Source organism: Panthera leo, chromosome D2 (assembly GCF_018350215.1).
Source record: "Panthera leo isolate Ple1 chromosome D2, P.leo_Ple1_pat1.1, whole genome shotgun sequence".
Taxonomy (NCBI): domain Eukaryota; kingdom Metazoa; phylum Chordata; class Mammalia; order Carnivora; family Felidae; genus Panthera; species Panthera leo.
Window position 1 is genome coordinate 42567371 of NC_056689.1, and position 15563 is coordinate 42582933.

General features: G+C 35.6%; 1 protein-coding gene across 7 annotated transcripts in view; it reads left to right on the top strand.

The window, feature by feature from the left end:
- The window catches only part of CCSER2 (coiled-coil serine rich protein 2), a 186860-nt gene that overhangs the window by 135752 nt on the left and 35545 nt on the right, over window positions 1-15563 (top strand). For all 7 annotated transcript variants that reach the window (XM_042907896.1, XM_042907895.1, XM_042907900.1 and 4 more), the window contains 2 exons: window positions 4188-4271; window positions 9836-9922. In XM_042907896.1, coding sequence (XP_042763830.1) covers window positions 4188-4271; window positions 9836-9922 — 171 coding nt within the window. The remainder of the gene's footprint in view (window positions 1-4187; window positions 4272-9835; window positions 9923-15563) is intronic.

A 15563-nucleotide genomic window follows, 5' to 3' on the forward strand; every position in this document is an offset into this window, starting at 1 on the left:
TTTTATTAATAATCACATCTACTCAAGTTGTCTGTTTCATTTGGGGTGAGTTTCGATAATTTGTGGTTTTGAGTAATTTCTCCATTTCATGTAAGTTGTCAAATTTGTGTGCATAGAGTCACTCATAGTATTATTGCCTTATGTACTTTTAATGCCTGAAACATCTTCATGATATCCCTGCTTTCATTCCTGATACCTGTTTTCTCTGTCCTGATATGTATCTGATTTGTGCCTTCTATCTTTGTTCTTTGGCAGTTTTGCTAGATGTTTTATAGTTGCCGAATAACCTGTTTTTGGTTTCATTGCTTTCTTTCTATTTCTTGATTTTCAATTTCATTAATTTCTGCTCTTTATTATTTTCTTCTTTCTGCTTGCTCTGGGTTTATTTTGCTCCGGTTGTAGATTTGACACCTTTGTTTTAATATGAGTCTCTCTTATAATAATTTTCCCACTAAGCACTGCTTTAGTTGAATTCCACAGATTTTGATAATGTGGTATCTTCACTTTTCTTCAAATCAAAATATTTTCTTATTTGCCTTCAGGTTTCTTCTTTGACCCATGGATGATTTAAAGTTCGTTGTTTACTTTCTAACAGTTTGAACATTATCCTTCTGTTACTGATTTCTAGTTTAATTCCCTTATGTTCAGAGACCACACTTTGTCTATTTTCTATTCTTTTTAAATTGAGCTTCCCAAATCTGCAGGTTTATGTCTTTCACCAAGTTTGGGGTGTATTTGTCTGTTATTTCTTCAAATACTTTTTTCTGCCCTCTACCCTTCCTTCTGTGACTCTAATGCTATGAATATTATATTAGATCCTTCGTTCTTGTCCCATACTTCCCCTCAGCAGATTCTATTCTTTTTCCACGCCGCCCCCCACCCCTCATCTCTTTTCTCTTCATGGTTCAAATTGCATGATTTCTGTTGATGCGTCTTCAAGTTCACTCTGTTATCTCAAATGCTGGTATTCAGTCCAGCTAGTGCATTTTGAAATTTAATTTTTGAATCTTTTCAGTTCTAGAATTTGCACATTTCCACTTTGTTCTATTTCTTTGCTGAGATTTTCTCTTTCCATTCCCTTTAAGAGTTCTCTTTTACTTCTGGAGAATTTTTATAATGGCCCTATTAAAATCTCTTTCAATTAATTCCAACCTCTGTCTTGTTTTGGCATTGGTGTTTGTTGATTGTCTTTTCCTGTGTGAGTTGAGATGTTCCTTGTTGTTTGTGTGTTGAGTAATTTTGGATTGTATATCTTGTATCTTTGTGTGTTTTGTTAGGAGACACTTAATTTTGTTTAAATGTTATGGAGAATATTGTGGGGTTTCTTGGGGTTTTTTGTTGTTTTGGTTTTTGTTTTAATTTTCTTAAAATAATTTTTTTTTTGGTAATGTTTATTTTTGAGAGAGTGAGAGAGCATGCGAGTGGGGAAAGGGCAGAGAGAGAGAGAGGGAGACACAGAATCTGAAGCGGGCTCCAGGCTCTGATCTGACAGCACAGAGCCCAACATGGGGCTCAAACTCATAAACCGCAAGATCATGCATGACCTGAGCAGAAGTCGGACGCTTAACTGACTGAGCCACCCAGGCACTCCTGTTTTAATTTTAAAGCAGGCAAATGCTCTGGTTAGATTCAGGCTAGAAGTTCAAACTAGCCAGCCACCTTTGGATTGTGGCTGTAATGTCATTTCTGTTTCAAAGCCTTTGCCATGCTCATCAGATCTGTCCTTAGTATACACCTTTCAGTGGCTAGATTGGGCCTGGGCAGTGGTCTTAGTTTATTTCTCAAAGTCTTTGATATTAGGATCAGATTCAAGCAAGTGCTATTCAGGGTTGAACCTAGAAATTTACATACAGCTTCCTGGAGTCCTGAGCTGGTCTCACTGGTATTTTCTCTTTACCTAGGGCTCCCCTTTTTGTCTCTTCTCCCTGAAAGCTGATGTTTTATTTTTCTCATTCTGCTGCTTACTTTCCACAGCTATACCCACATCTAAGGCAAAAGCAGTGTATACTTGTGTTGTCTCCTATTCTTTGGAGTTCCTGCTTGCAATTTGCAGGAAGAAGATAGAGATGTTTGAAAATAAGTCAGATTATACAGTTTCTCTTTTCTCAAATATATACTTATATGTAGTACTGTTTTTATACGTCAAGGCATTTACAGCAGAGGTGAACTTTTAACTGAGATGAGTCTTGTAAAATTTCTTTTTTTATTTTAAACATTTAACATGGTGTTCTGAAGGCATTCATTAGGACATTGCCTCCCCTCTCAGATCAAATTCTGTATCTCCATTTGATTTCACCAATAAAGATATAATTTATGTTAGAAATTTGACAAATGCTTATTTTTTGCTATGAATCTAAATACACATTCATAGGCCCTATACCCAGAGATTCTGATTCAGTAAAGAAGAAAATGGCCTACATGCTTATGTCTTCTACTTTAACATTCTTGTTTTAATACAGGACATTTCTGCAGTCTAAGAGATTTCCTCAGGACAGATAGGTCTGAGGAAGATGATGATAGTAGCACTCCTTGAACGTTGTTGATTCAGTGGGTGTCTCAAGGCATCTGAACAAACCAGGTGTCAAACCACCCTTGGTAGGGGCCCAGTCCTTCACCATCACCCCAGGCATATTCTATACTTATTCATCTTTCTTGAGGTTGTCTGTGAATCATTTAATATGCCATTTCTTGGTTATTCCTAACCAATTCAGCAAGGGGTAGGACGTAATTTTTGTCATTTTCTTTATTGCATTTAAGGACAAAAAGTTTAACTTTTTCAACTTCTATTGAGATATAGCATACATCCAGTAGGTGTTTAAGGTATACCAATCTTAAGTGTATAACAAACTTTTCATATGTGTGTACCACCATACGTCCTGTATGTACCATCCATACATACAGTCAAGACATAGAACATTTCCAACATCCCCTTTCCCTTAAGTCAACCCCTGTTCTGATCTCTAGCACAATAAATTAGTTTTTCCTTCTCTTAGGCTTCGCATAAATCAAGTCATGCGGGGGTACCTGGGTGGCTCAGTTAGTTAAGTGTCTGACTCTTGATGTCGGTTCAGGTCATGATGTCAACGGTTCATGAGTTTGAACCCCACGTTGGGTTCTGTGCTGGCAGTGTAGAGCCTGCTTGGAATTCTCTCTCTTTTCCCCCCCCTCTCTTTCTACCCTTTGCTTGCTCATGCTGTCTCTCTCAAAATAAATAAATAAACTTAAAAAAAATAGTCATGCAATATGTATACTCTGGTCTAATATTTTTAATCAAATGATTCTTATGGCTATGCCTTCTTGAATTATTTAATATTATTGTTTCTGACTCAGAAACAAAAACAAAAAATACATACTCAAGGGTGTCTCAGTGGTTCAGTTGGTTAAGCGTCTGACTTCGGCTCAGGTCACGATCTCATGGTTGTGGTTCGAGCCGCATTGAGCTCTGTGCTGACAGAGCCTGGAGCCTGCTTTGGATTCTGTGTCTCCCTCTCTCTCTGCCCCTCCCCTGCTCATGCTCTGTCTCTTTCTCTCTCAAAAATATGTAAACATTGAAAAAAATTTTTTTATTTAAAAAAAAAAAATTTTTAACGTTTATTTATTTTTGAGACAGACAGAGACAGAGCAGGGGCAGAGAGAGAGGGAGACACAGAATCTGAAACAGGCTCCAGGCTCTGAGCTGTCAGCACAGAGCCCGACACGGGGCTCGAACTCACAGACCGTGAGATCATGACCTGAGCCAAAGTCGGACGCTTAACTGACCAAGCCACCCAGGCGCCCCCCCCCCCAAAAAAAATTTTTTTTAAATCATACTCTAAAAGCCATGTCTAAACCAAAGCAGATGTAATTTGACTTTTATTTTGCATTTTTTTGTGGGTGAGATAATCTTCAAATTCTTTAGGAAATTTTCCATATTCCTTTTCCCACTGTAAAACTTTCAATGGCTTTGTGCTTCATCCATTCATGTACTATCTGTTGTTTAGTTCCACAAATTATCATTGCCCTCGCTTTATTTTTACCCGTTCCACATTTTCTTCTACAAATGTGTACAATGAAAAGGAGATTTCTAAAATCTTATATCCTGTTTGTCCTTTGCCATGCTAGCAATTTGGTCTGGGTGAATTCAGGTTGAAAGGAGTGTTTGCAGTTATTGTATTAATCTCATGTTTTCCTTCTCTTCTCTCTGACAGCATGATGGAAGTGGTTCATTGCATGATATTCAGCTATCATTGCCATCCAGTCCAGAACCAGAAGATGGTGATCAAATATATAAGGTATGACTAGGTACTCGTGCTAAATTTTTAAAAATTCTTTATTACTAAAATTATAAAGCAGTAACAAAACATTTAATAATAAATGTATTAAAACGTGCAGCTTTGCTGTGTTAAGTTTTAATCGGGTCTGCTTTTAACTTTTGCTACCTTAATAAGTTAAAATGATATCACTCTGGTGTTTTAATTTGAATTTATTTTATTAGTTGGATAAGTATTTGTCCCTGTATTACTACTGGTACAGGATTGTTTTTCTTAAATCAATAAATTATGAAATTTTTAATTTCTTTTTTATAATTATGAAAACAGTTTTAAAAATATACCAGTTATGGTGATTAACAGGTACTTCTATATAATAACAACATTGAAGAAATATACTGAAAATGAGATTAATTTATCTTTTTTTCATGTTTAAAAATATAATTATAGAATACAGATGCACTTTAGTGTTTGAAAGTATATTTTTTATAATGGTAATTTTTAGTTCTCTTTTTATTCAGAAAAGCTTTTTCCTTTTACAGTTATTTCTGAAGTTCATATTTCTTAAGCACACAAACGTTTTCTTGATTTAATGTTTCCAAGTAAAATTATTGTTTTCTTTCACATTCTATCTTCAGGGCATGCTAGTCAGTGTTTTCTAGTCAACAAACAATCTTGAAATATTGGTGTCTTGCAGTGACAAAAATGTATTTCTCGACTTGTTATTTTTCAATATGTTACATATTGTCTGTAGATCAGCTGGGACTCTGCTTTCTGCTGCTTCTTCATCCTGAGAGCCAGTCTGGAGGATCAGCCCCTGTCCTAGAACATGTTTTTGAACTTAAGGGAAAAAAGCATTGGCAGAACCACATGTGGATTCTGCTTGGATGTTGCAAATATTACCTTCTCCAAATAAAGTCAAGTAGTCAACCCTGGAATTAGAGGTCAAAGCAGCATAATTTTCTCATAGAATGTGGGGTGACTTACTGGAACAAGATTGCATCTAAAACCACCAAAACCAAAAGAATATAGGATTATTCTATAGTTATTTTGTTATTTGTAGTTTTGTAGTTATTTTGTTATCTAGTCTTGGTTTTTTGATGTGTTACCTTACCTATTATTGCACAAATTTCTTCCCATCTCTGGGCTTCCATCCTATTAAGAGTACAGTACTCTAAATCAGCAGGTCTGCAGTAGGATATCTTTTTTCAAAATACTTTTACATACACAATAATTGAGAACCATTGACTTAGATGGTTTCTAAATCATCTCTCAGTTTTAAGTTTTGTGACCGACATTTTTAAAGTGAAGGTGAGTTTTTCCTGCATTTTTTTTGTGAAAAGTTTTTACATATGAAGAAATAATTTTCAAGAAAAAATTTTAATTCCAACTTTTTTACACAACTGATATTTTTAATTTTTCTTTGTTCCTTTCTAGTGTGTCTATATATTTAATGTTACATGATAGACATATTGCTACACAGTATTTATTTCTTGTCCCTACTCCATTTCCTTCCAAGCAGATCATTCCTAGTCTTCCTTCTTATCCAAGGTGAGATGCTGTGGCTGATACTGTTTCCAGTACACTGGACTCCTTTGCACTTTCATTGTCAGATCCCCAGTTATGTCCCCTTCTCATCTGGTTTAGCAGTACAGCTTCAAATGATATAACTGACTTGTGTCATTGCAAATTCAGGGTCTGCAATCTGCTCTGGACCTGCCATGTCCCTAATCTGTCTTTTGTATCAGTCAGAACAGCTCCCTCTCCCATTCCCTTGATGAGCTAGTCTCAACATTGCCTCCGCCCTCAAGCCTCATTCTCAGCCATTCTTCTCAATTTCTGCAAGTGGCCTTGTGTTCATCAAGCAAGATCTGCTACCTGCCCTCCTGCCTTCTGACTTACCTGTATCTGTTATCATTCTCATTCACGTTGTTTCAGTTACAGGGCAAAAATGGCCACTGTGCTGTGGAAGACCACCCTTTCTTAGATTCTGGACTCTTATCTTCTGCTGCTGTTAGTTCTGCTGCTAACTACACATCCTCCTCTCTTATCTCTCTTCAGTGTGTCTTCACTACTTTTTCTTAATCCTCAGTTTATAAATTTCTGTATCTTACCTATCATAAATTCAGTAAACCAGATAAACCTTTCCTTGACTCTCCTTAAAACTCTTTCTAGTTAACATGGAAACCTGGAAAAATGAAAGCAGCTACTGGTTTTAATGCTATAGACATTTGGAATGACAGTTATCTTAAAAGCTTTGTCCTTGATTTTTATGTCACTTCTCTCTGAAATCCATTACACTCTTCAACATTTTCCCATTTCCTTTGTAGGTTCCTCCTCTTATTCAGAATATAGATTTATATCTTTAGTCCAGTTCTCTTTGAACTTTTTACTGTCATGGTGTCATATAGACCATATGTGTTGATAACATGAAATTTCTCTTTTTTTTGAGAGAGTGAGCAAAAGAGAGAGCACAGGTGAGGAGGGGAGTTGGTGGGGGGAGAGAGGGAGAATTTTAAGCAGGCTCCACACCCAGTGAAGCCCAACGGAAGGCTCAGTCCCACAACCGTTGAGATCATGATCTCAGCCAAAATCAAGAGTCAGACGCTTAACTGACTGAGCCACCCAGGTGCCCCAGAAATTGCTCTTTCATACCGGGTCATCCAGTTGCCCTCTGGACATTTCCACTGTGTCCCAGCCCCAGGCACCTCTAATAATATATCTGAGACTCACCATTTTTCCTCTTTGACATATTTCTCCTCATTTAGTCTTCATTTCTTTTGGAGGCACAACCATTATCACCCACACTAGAAATATAGGTATCACTCTTGACTGTCCCTTTGTGCTCTTTCACATGGAGAGATAATTGCCAAAATCTCCTAATTTTGATTCCTGCTCTTCTTACTACTTCTCCCTTCACTCTCTTGGGTCAGGCTCCTAATGTCATCTGGAGTATTATAACATTTTGGTAACAAATTCCCTAGCCTAATTTGTTGTTGTCATTGTCATATTTGTCCTCTAAATAGCCATCTCACATGCACTGTCACTCCCCTCGCTTAGGCTATGCTTGATATTCATGACTCTCTATGATTTGGCTCTTGCCTGGTTTACTAACCACGTTGGTTTCCACTGTTCACTACAGCCTTTGTGTGATAGAGTCACTGCTTCTAATTCTCCACATATGCTATGCTTATCTTCATCTCTGTATTGTACGATACTAGAATCTCTTCCTCAAATCCAAAGCCTGACAGGTTTCTGTATCTTCAGAGCTTTTTACTCATCCTTTAAGACTTCACTGGAATTACCTATTTACTGATATGTGTTCCCCTTTGCCCATCTTTATGTGTAAAATCCTTACAGCAGTGACTGTCATAAAGTTAAATACTGTATACATGTTGGCTATTAATGTTATCACATTGTATTTGGATTTTTTTCAGGTCCATTTCCTCTAACACTGGCAGAACCTAGCAGTGACCAAATGATAACATATAGTATAGTATATATAGTATTCCATTAGATTGCAACATTGTATTTCAGTTGTCTCCTTTTAGGGCGGTTGTAAATTTGTAAACTTTTAAATAATACCTTTTTGTAGGTTTTTTTCATACTTATGATTATTTCTTTGGCATAGTTTCTTAGGAGTGGGATGACTGAATTAGAGTGCAAGCATTTTTATGACTCTTCTATGTATAGCCATGTGTTTCTACAGAAAGGCCAGTTTTGATGTCTGATGATGTACCATTTTTTTTCTGCAATTTTGTTCATAACATTATTTCTTCCCCCAATTTAATGTCTATAAAACAATACCTTTAGTACTTGAATTTATATTTCTCCAAGAAGTCAGAACATTTTGCCAGATATATATATATATATATACACACACACACACACGCATATATATACGTATATATATATACGTATATATATATATATATATATATATATATATATATATATATATATATTTGTGGGAATTGGTTTATTTGTCTTTTGGGGCCTAGAAAATTATCCTGTATGTTTGAACAGGCTCTTAATATACTTGAATATAAGTCCTCTGTCATATTTGCATAGGTTTTCACCAGCTTTTAATGTTAGTGTTAATTGTATAGGTGCTTTAAATTATAAGTAATCAAATATACTTATTATTTCTTAATAACTTCATTTGCCACATAGCTTAAAAAATGTATCCTTCATGATCTGCAATCTATCTTTGTCTTTTTATTTTATTTTATTAAAAAATTTTTTAATGTTTATATCTGAGAGAGAGAGAGAGAGAGACAGACAGACAGACAGACAGTGTGTGAGCAGGAAAGGGGCAGAGAGAGACAGAGATGGAATCTGAAGCAGGCTCCAGGCTCTGAGCTGTCAGTACAGAGCCCAACGTGGAGCTCGAACTCATAAGCCATGAGATCATGACCTGAGCCGAAGTCGGATGCTTAAGCGACTGAGCCACCCAGGCGCCCCTCTTTTGCCCTGACTTATGATTTAAAAAAAAAATAAACTCTTTAAATTCAACTAGAAATCATTTTTTATATACAATAAACAGTCTTGCCCAATTGCAGTGTATATAATATCATTAACAAAGATCTTTTCTTTTCCATTGTTTGTGATGCTTATATGATATGTTAAAGCCTTTGCAAAATGTCTGTTTCTGATCTCTTGTTAAAGAGACTGCACTATTTTGTGTTCGTTCCCAATGTATCTGCAAGGGATGGCATACTTTGCTCAGTAATAGCATTTTATAATTATAATTGCTTACACAGTTTTCTCCTTTACAAGATATGTCATTCACGTATATATTCTAATTTCCTTGCTTGTACTGTTTTCTCGGTATATATTTCTGATTAATTGAATAGTAGTAAACACAATGGACTAACAAAAGGTAATGATACTTTACTCTTCGAAATGTAGCTGGATTTCTGCTTAACTTGATGATAGGTTTCCTTTTAATACTGTTAGGAATTTCTTAAAGACTAAATTGACAGGGTATTTTGTCTTTGAGTCAGGCAGTTCTCAGGAAGGTGGCTCATGAAAAAAGAATCTCCCTGTTATCCTTCTAGGCATATTTTTCTTTCTGCTGATTTCTGAACCAGCTGTGAAATGACTCTCTGCCTTTAATTATGTTGTTCCTTCTGTTTGTTGGGCCCTTCATTTTTTCTGAAAGGCAACTCTCATGCATCCCTTGAAATCTAGCTGAAATTACTGTTTTATATGTAATTTAATTTAGTGTATGGCCCATGTCCCAGTTTCCTTATCTGTAAAAAGGGGATAATAGTATCAGCCTCAGGGTTGTACTCAGGATCAAATGCTTAGATATCTAAAAGTACTTAGCTCTTAGCACTTGTACTTAATGAATGTTAGCTGCTGTTGCTATTATTCATTTTTTACATGTTAGACTCCATTACACTATGAACGTTTGGAGGAACCAAAATGGGTTTTTGTTTATTCATAGGTTAATACCTGGCATCTTTAAGAAGAGTTTTCCACTTAAATGAATAAACCATTCATTATTCAGTCTTCACTGTTGATTTAATGCTTCTCATTAAGGTGTTTTAAATACTTCATGTTAATTTTTTAAAATATTTCAGAATGAAGATTTATTAAATGAAATAAAACAACTTAAAGAGGAAATAAAGAAAAAAGATGAAAAAATTCAACTATTAGAACATCAGCTTGTAAGTATTATAGTGTAGTGCATAAAGTAGAGGCTTTTCAAACTAGGCAGTATTGTTTTTTTTATAAAAGTCTGACCAGAATTGAAATTTGACTTTATTTTTGGCTTGCAAAGTTGCACTATTGTATTACATTTAGATTGTATGCATTCTGAAAGTATGTGATTTACCTCATTCTAAATATTTAAGAAATTTTAATCTAAATATTAAGTATTCAAGGTGAAAAGAATGTCTTTGTGAGTACATTTTCAGTGGTCTTCTCTTGGGGGTTTTGAAATCACTAGTTTACATTCATTTTATTGATGAAGGGTAAAATGACTTCCTTTGTGTATTTAAAGAAACGAGTACTGGTGAGTTGAGAATAGGACATATTTTTTTTTCTCAGAACAGAAATTAAACTGGATGTGAGGCTTACGTTTCTGTAGGTAAGACTGTTAGAGTGAACAGTATTCTAAGAAAATGCTTCTTCCCCCATCGATGATGTTGAGTGATCCCTCAGAGCCATGTTTGGAACTTTGTGATTTTATAATTGTTAGAATTTCAAATGTTAGTCTCATATGAAAATATGTGCAGTGTCTTGAACTTAATTATAATTTAATTCATAAAAAGTCCAGTATAACAACATAATGGCATAAAAATGACAATAGGCCAAGGAAAATCTGTTGGAATTCAAAAGCATATTTTGGTATAGCAAAGCAATTCAGCAATTTGAATTATTAACCTCATTTAGAATGTAAAGGATATAATATATACTGAACTCTGAGCCACTGGGTTCAGATCACAGAGATCCAACTCATGAATAAATAGTAAGGACTGATGGATCAGATATTCTGATTTAAGAGCACAAAGAAAACTTACAAATCTGAAAAATGAATGAATGACTATTACAAATTGAGGGCCTATCAAGTATAAAATTAAAAAAATAATAAGATCTAATGTTTGTATTTCAAGACTAAAGAACCTAGCCAACCCAACTAATTTTCAGGGAGAAGAAAAACAGCATTAGGAAATTAAGCTTCAGATTTTACAAAAATATATTACAGAGAACAAAAATTGTGTCTAGTGCACTTCAAAAAAAAAGTTATGACCCCATATTTTATATTTAAACACATTTTTATTTCTATACCAAGGTAAATTTTCAGACCTTTAATGTCTTGAAAAATGTGCCACCCAGTTATCTTTGTAAAATGTCCTAATAATGCATTCCAGATACCTGGGGGAGACATTAAAAAACTCAAGAGTAAGGAAGTAAAGATTAAAATGAGTGAGTGATGAAATGAAAACTATTTTTAGGGAGACTAGATGAGATAAACCTCCCAATAAGTAATGGGAGAAAACTTACTGCTGATTATTTTATCTCCTAGATCATTTGAATGTTAGATTTTTTGAATTTATACATTTTTATTTTCTTGAAATGAAGTTTTTAGTTTGTAAAATTTTAAATTGCTATTAAATTCTTGAAAATGAATTTGGTTTTTTTTTTTAATGTTTATTTTTGAGAGAGAGAAACCGAGTGCAAGTGGGGAGGGGCAGAGAGCAAGAGAGACACAGAATCCGAATCAGGCTCCAGGCTCTGAGCTGTCACCACAGAGCCTGATGTGGAACTCGAACCCTTGAACCATGAGATCATGACACGAGTTGAAGTCAGATGCTTAACTGACTGAGCCACCCAAGCACCCCTTGAAAATGTTTACATTAAGTGAAATACAGGTTTGAGGAAGGAAATAAGGAATACACTGAAGAAGTGAGAAGTACTGAAGTTGAAGTTTTTATCTTATACAAATGGGTATCTAAAATTATTTTTTAAATTATTTTTATATATTACATAAATCATAAAACATTTATGAAATGCTTTCAGATAACTATTAGGTTAGAATAATGGATCTTGCAAAAAATAAAATTAAAAAAAGACCTAGAAAGTAGAAAAAGACCCAAGGATATCTAAAAACAGCAGAACTGAGGTGACAGAAATTAGATCGAATGTAATAAATATAATAGTAAATGAAAATAGCTTTATCTCATATAGTTTCATTGGGGATTTAATGCAAAATTCATTAATTTTCTTTGTACAAAGAAAATTTAGCTCATAAAATGGTATAGTAAAGCTGAACAGAATGAAATTATTCTCATCAAAAAAGCTGGGGTTACAATTATAAATTAGAAAAATCAAGACTGAAAGAATTGTGAAAAGAGGTCACTTTATGTTGATATATGATTATTAAGTAATGAAATGGTAAAGCTTTTTATGCTGAAAAGTTTTAATACTGTTCTATTAACCTCAATATGTTTCTTTTAAAAATAAGAACATTTCATAGCTGAAATATTACCATCTTTAACCAATTAATAGTAAATCCTTAATGTCTTCTAATATCCATCCATCTTCAGATTTTCCTAGTTCTAAAAATATCCTGTGTATTTGTACATTACATCTAGTTACATCTTTTAAGTCTCTTTCAATTTAGGACCATTCTTTTTTATTGTTGCTATACTAACTTGTTGAAGAGACTCGCCCAGTTGTCCAGAACAAAATCTCATCTTAGAAATAATTTTTAGAAAGTTTTTAGAAATATCTAAGGGAAGGGCACCTGGGTGGCTCAGTCGGTTAAGCATCCGACTTTGGCTTAGGTCATGATCTCATGGTCTATGAGATCAAGCCCTGCTTCGGACTCTGTGCTGGCAGCTCAGAGCCTGGCACCTGCTTCAGATTCTTCATCTCCTTTTCTCTCTGCCTCTCCCCCACTAGCATTCTGTCTCTCTCTCTCAAAAGCAAATAAACATTAAAAATATATATATATCTAAGAGAATCCTAAAGAAAGAAAAAAGAAAAGTGAAAGCATGACTTTTCAGCAATAGGTGTTTTGAAGTTCTCTGTATTTGCTATATTAAACCTAGAAATCATATTTATTTTGGAAGAGATCATCGTCTATCTTTAGATTAGTAATGGAACTCTAGGAAGTCACTTGTTTAATTAAATCAAGAGAATTTAAAAAGATATGAACCATTGTAAGTAGAGATCAGTAAACATTTTCCACATTATGAAAATTAAAATTATCTGTCTATTTAAAATACTTTTTCTCTCCTTACATCTCTAACTACTTTTTTATTTATTTATTTTTGAGACAGAGAGAGACAGAGCATGAACGGGGGAGGGGCAGAGAGAGAGGGAGACACAGAATGTGAAACAGGCTCCAGGCTCTGAGCAGTCAGCACAGAGCCCGACGCGGGGCTCGAACTAACGGACCGCGAGATCGTGACCTGTGCCGAAGTCGGATGCTCAACCGGCTGAGCCACCCAGGCGCCCCACTAACTACTTTTTTAAAATGGCAAAACATTATCATAAACTAGGTATTAGAGGACTTTTTTTTTTTTGTCTTAAGTATTAACTAGCTGAATGACATTGACAATTTCCACCACTCTCTAGTGATTTCCTTATCAAAAATGTGAATGTTTTGGAGGCTGGGAAGATGGCGGAGTAAGAGAACCCTAAGCTCAGCACATCCCACAGATACAACTAGATAACACTCAAATCAGTGTAAACACAGAAAACAACCCAAAGACAGGCAGAACAAACTCCATAACTAAAGTTAGAAAAGAAGCCACACTGAAGTGGGTAGAAAGGGCAGAGACTTGGTTGGGAGAGAAACTGCAGCCATCTGCAGAGGGGAGGGAGCCCTGGGTACAGAGAAGGGAGAGAAACAGACTATTACACTGGGAAGCCTTCATGGGAAAGACAAATCCCCATTTAACATTTGACTTTGAAAGCAAGTGGGGATGAGTTTTATGAGCTCTTACAACGGAGATTTAAAGTCTAGAATTTTAAAAATCAGCAAGCTTGGATCTGGGAGAGCCTGAAGGGTGAGAGGAAGCTGAGTTCATGCCCTTAAAGAGACAACATCACAAACGGCCCATGGAGATATAGCATAGAAGCAGCAGCTGGAAGAAACACCTGGGACATATGTAAGGGAGAATAGTTTACTCATTTTGAAACATGTCCTGGAGGGGCAGGGATCACTGAGGGACTTCTACAGGAACAAAGGGGATGGCAGGTGCCTCGGGCCAACTGGCAGCAGGCCCTGTGGAAGTCCAAGGTATTAAAATTGTGTGTTGCACCCCAGCCAGAGACTAAACACTGCCCACAACAGGCAGAGAGAGCCTCTGAAGACAACCAGACTAAAAGAAAAAATGACCAAGACACAACAGCAGGGCATGCACAACATGCATAAGAACCCCTCCACGACCCCCCCCCCCAACACACACCACCACCACCACCACCAAACACCTGGGGGACAGGGGAAACTGCAGAGCACTACAGGACGTCTTCTTCATAAAGGCATTACTTTTCAAGGGTAGGAGACAAAGCTGACTTTCCTAACACACAGAAACAGACACAGGGAATTAGAGAAAATAAGGAGACAGAGGAATATGCCCCAAACGAAAGCATAGGACAAAACCACACTAAGAGACCTAAGTGAAATGGATATAAGTAATATGCCTGATAGAGAATTTAAAGTAATGATGATAAAGATACTCACTGGACTTGAGAAAACAGTAGAAGACATCGGTGAGACCCTTAACAAAGAGATGAAAAAGAACCAATCAGAAATAAAGAACACAATAAATGAAATTAAAATTACAACTAGATGGAATAAATAGCAGTCTAGAGGAAGCAGAAGGATGAATTAGTGACCTGGAAGACAGAATAATAATGGAAGTTAATCAAGAGAGAAAAAAATTTATACAAAATGAGAATAGATTTAGGGAACTCAGAGACTCCATCAGGCATAATAACATTTACATTATAAGGATTCCAGAAGAAGAAAACAGAGTAAAGGGGGCAGAAAATTTATTTGAAAAAATATTAGCTAAAAACTTCCCAAATCTGGGGAAGGAAACAGATATCCAGATCCAGAAGACACAGAGATCCCCCAACAAAATTAACCCAGGAAGGTCCACACCAAGACACGTAGTAATTAGAATGGCAAAAAGTAGTGATAAAGAGAAAAATTTTAAAGCAGCAAGAGAAAAGAAGATAATTATATACAAGGGGAAACTCCCTAAGGCTATCAGCAGATTTTTCAGTAGAAACTTTGCAGGCCAAAATGGAGTGGCATGATATATTCAGGGTGCTGAAAGGAACAATCTGTAGCCAAGAATACTTTATCAGCAAGGCTATCATTCAGAACAGAAAGAGAGAGAAAGAGTTTTTCAGGCAAGCAAAATCTAAGAGTTATTTACCACTAAACAAGCCCTACAAGAAATATTAAAGAGAACTCTTTGAGCAGGAAGAAAAGACTAAGAGTAAGAAAAGTAGGACACACAAAAGCAGTAAAGATAAGTATATCTGTAAAAATCAGTTAATGGATTCACAAAATAAAAGGATGTAAAATATGACACCATATACCTAAAACGAAGAGGAATAAAGAATGTGTTCAAACTTAAGCGACCATCAACATAATATACACTGATATATACAGGAGATGTTATATGCAAACCTAATGGTAACCACAAATCAAAACCCAGTTAATAGAAAAGCAAAAGATAAAGAGAAAGGAATCTAAGTTATATCACTAAAGAAAACCAACAAACCATGAAAGAGAGCAAGAGAAGAAAGGATCAGAGAAAAACTACAAAAACAACCACAAAA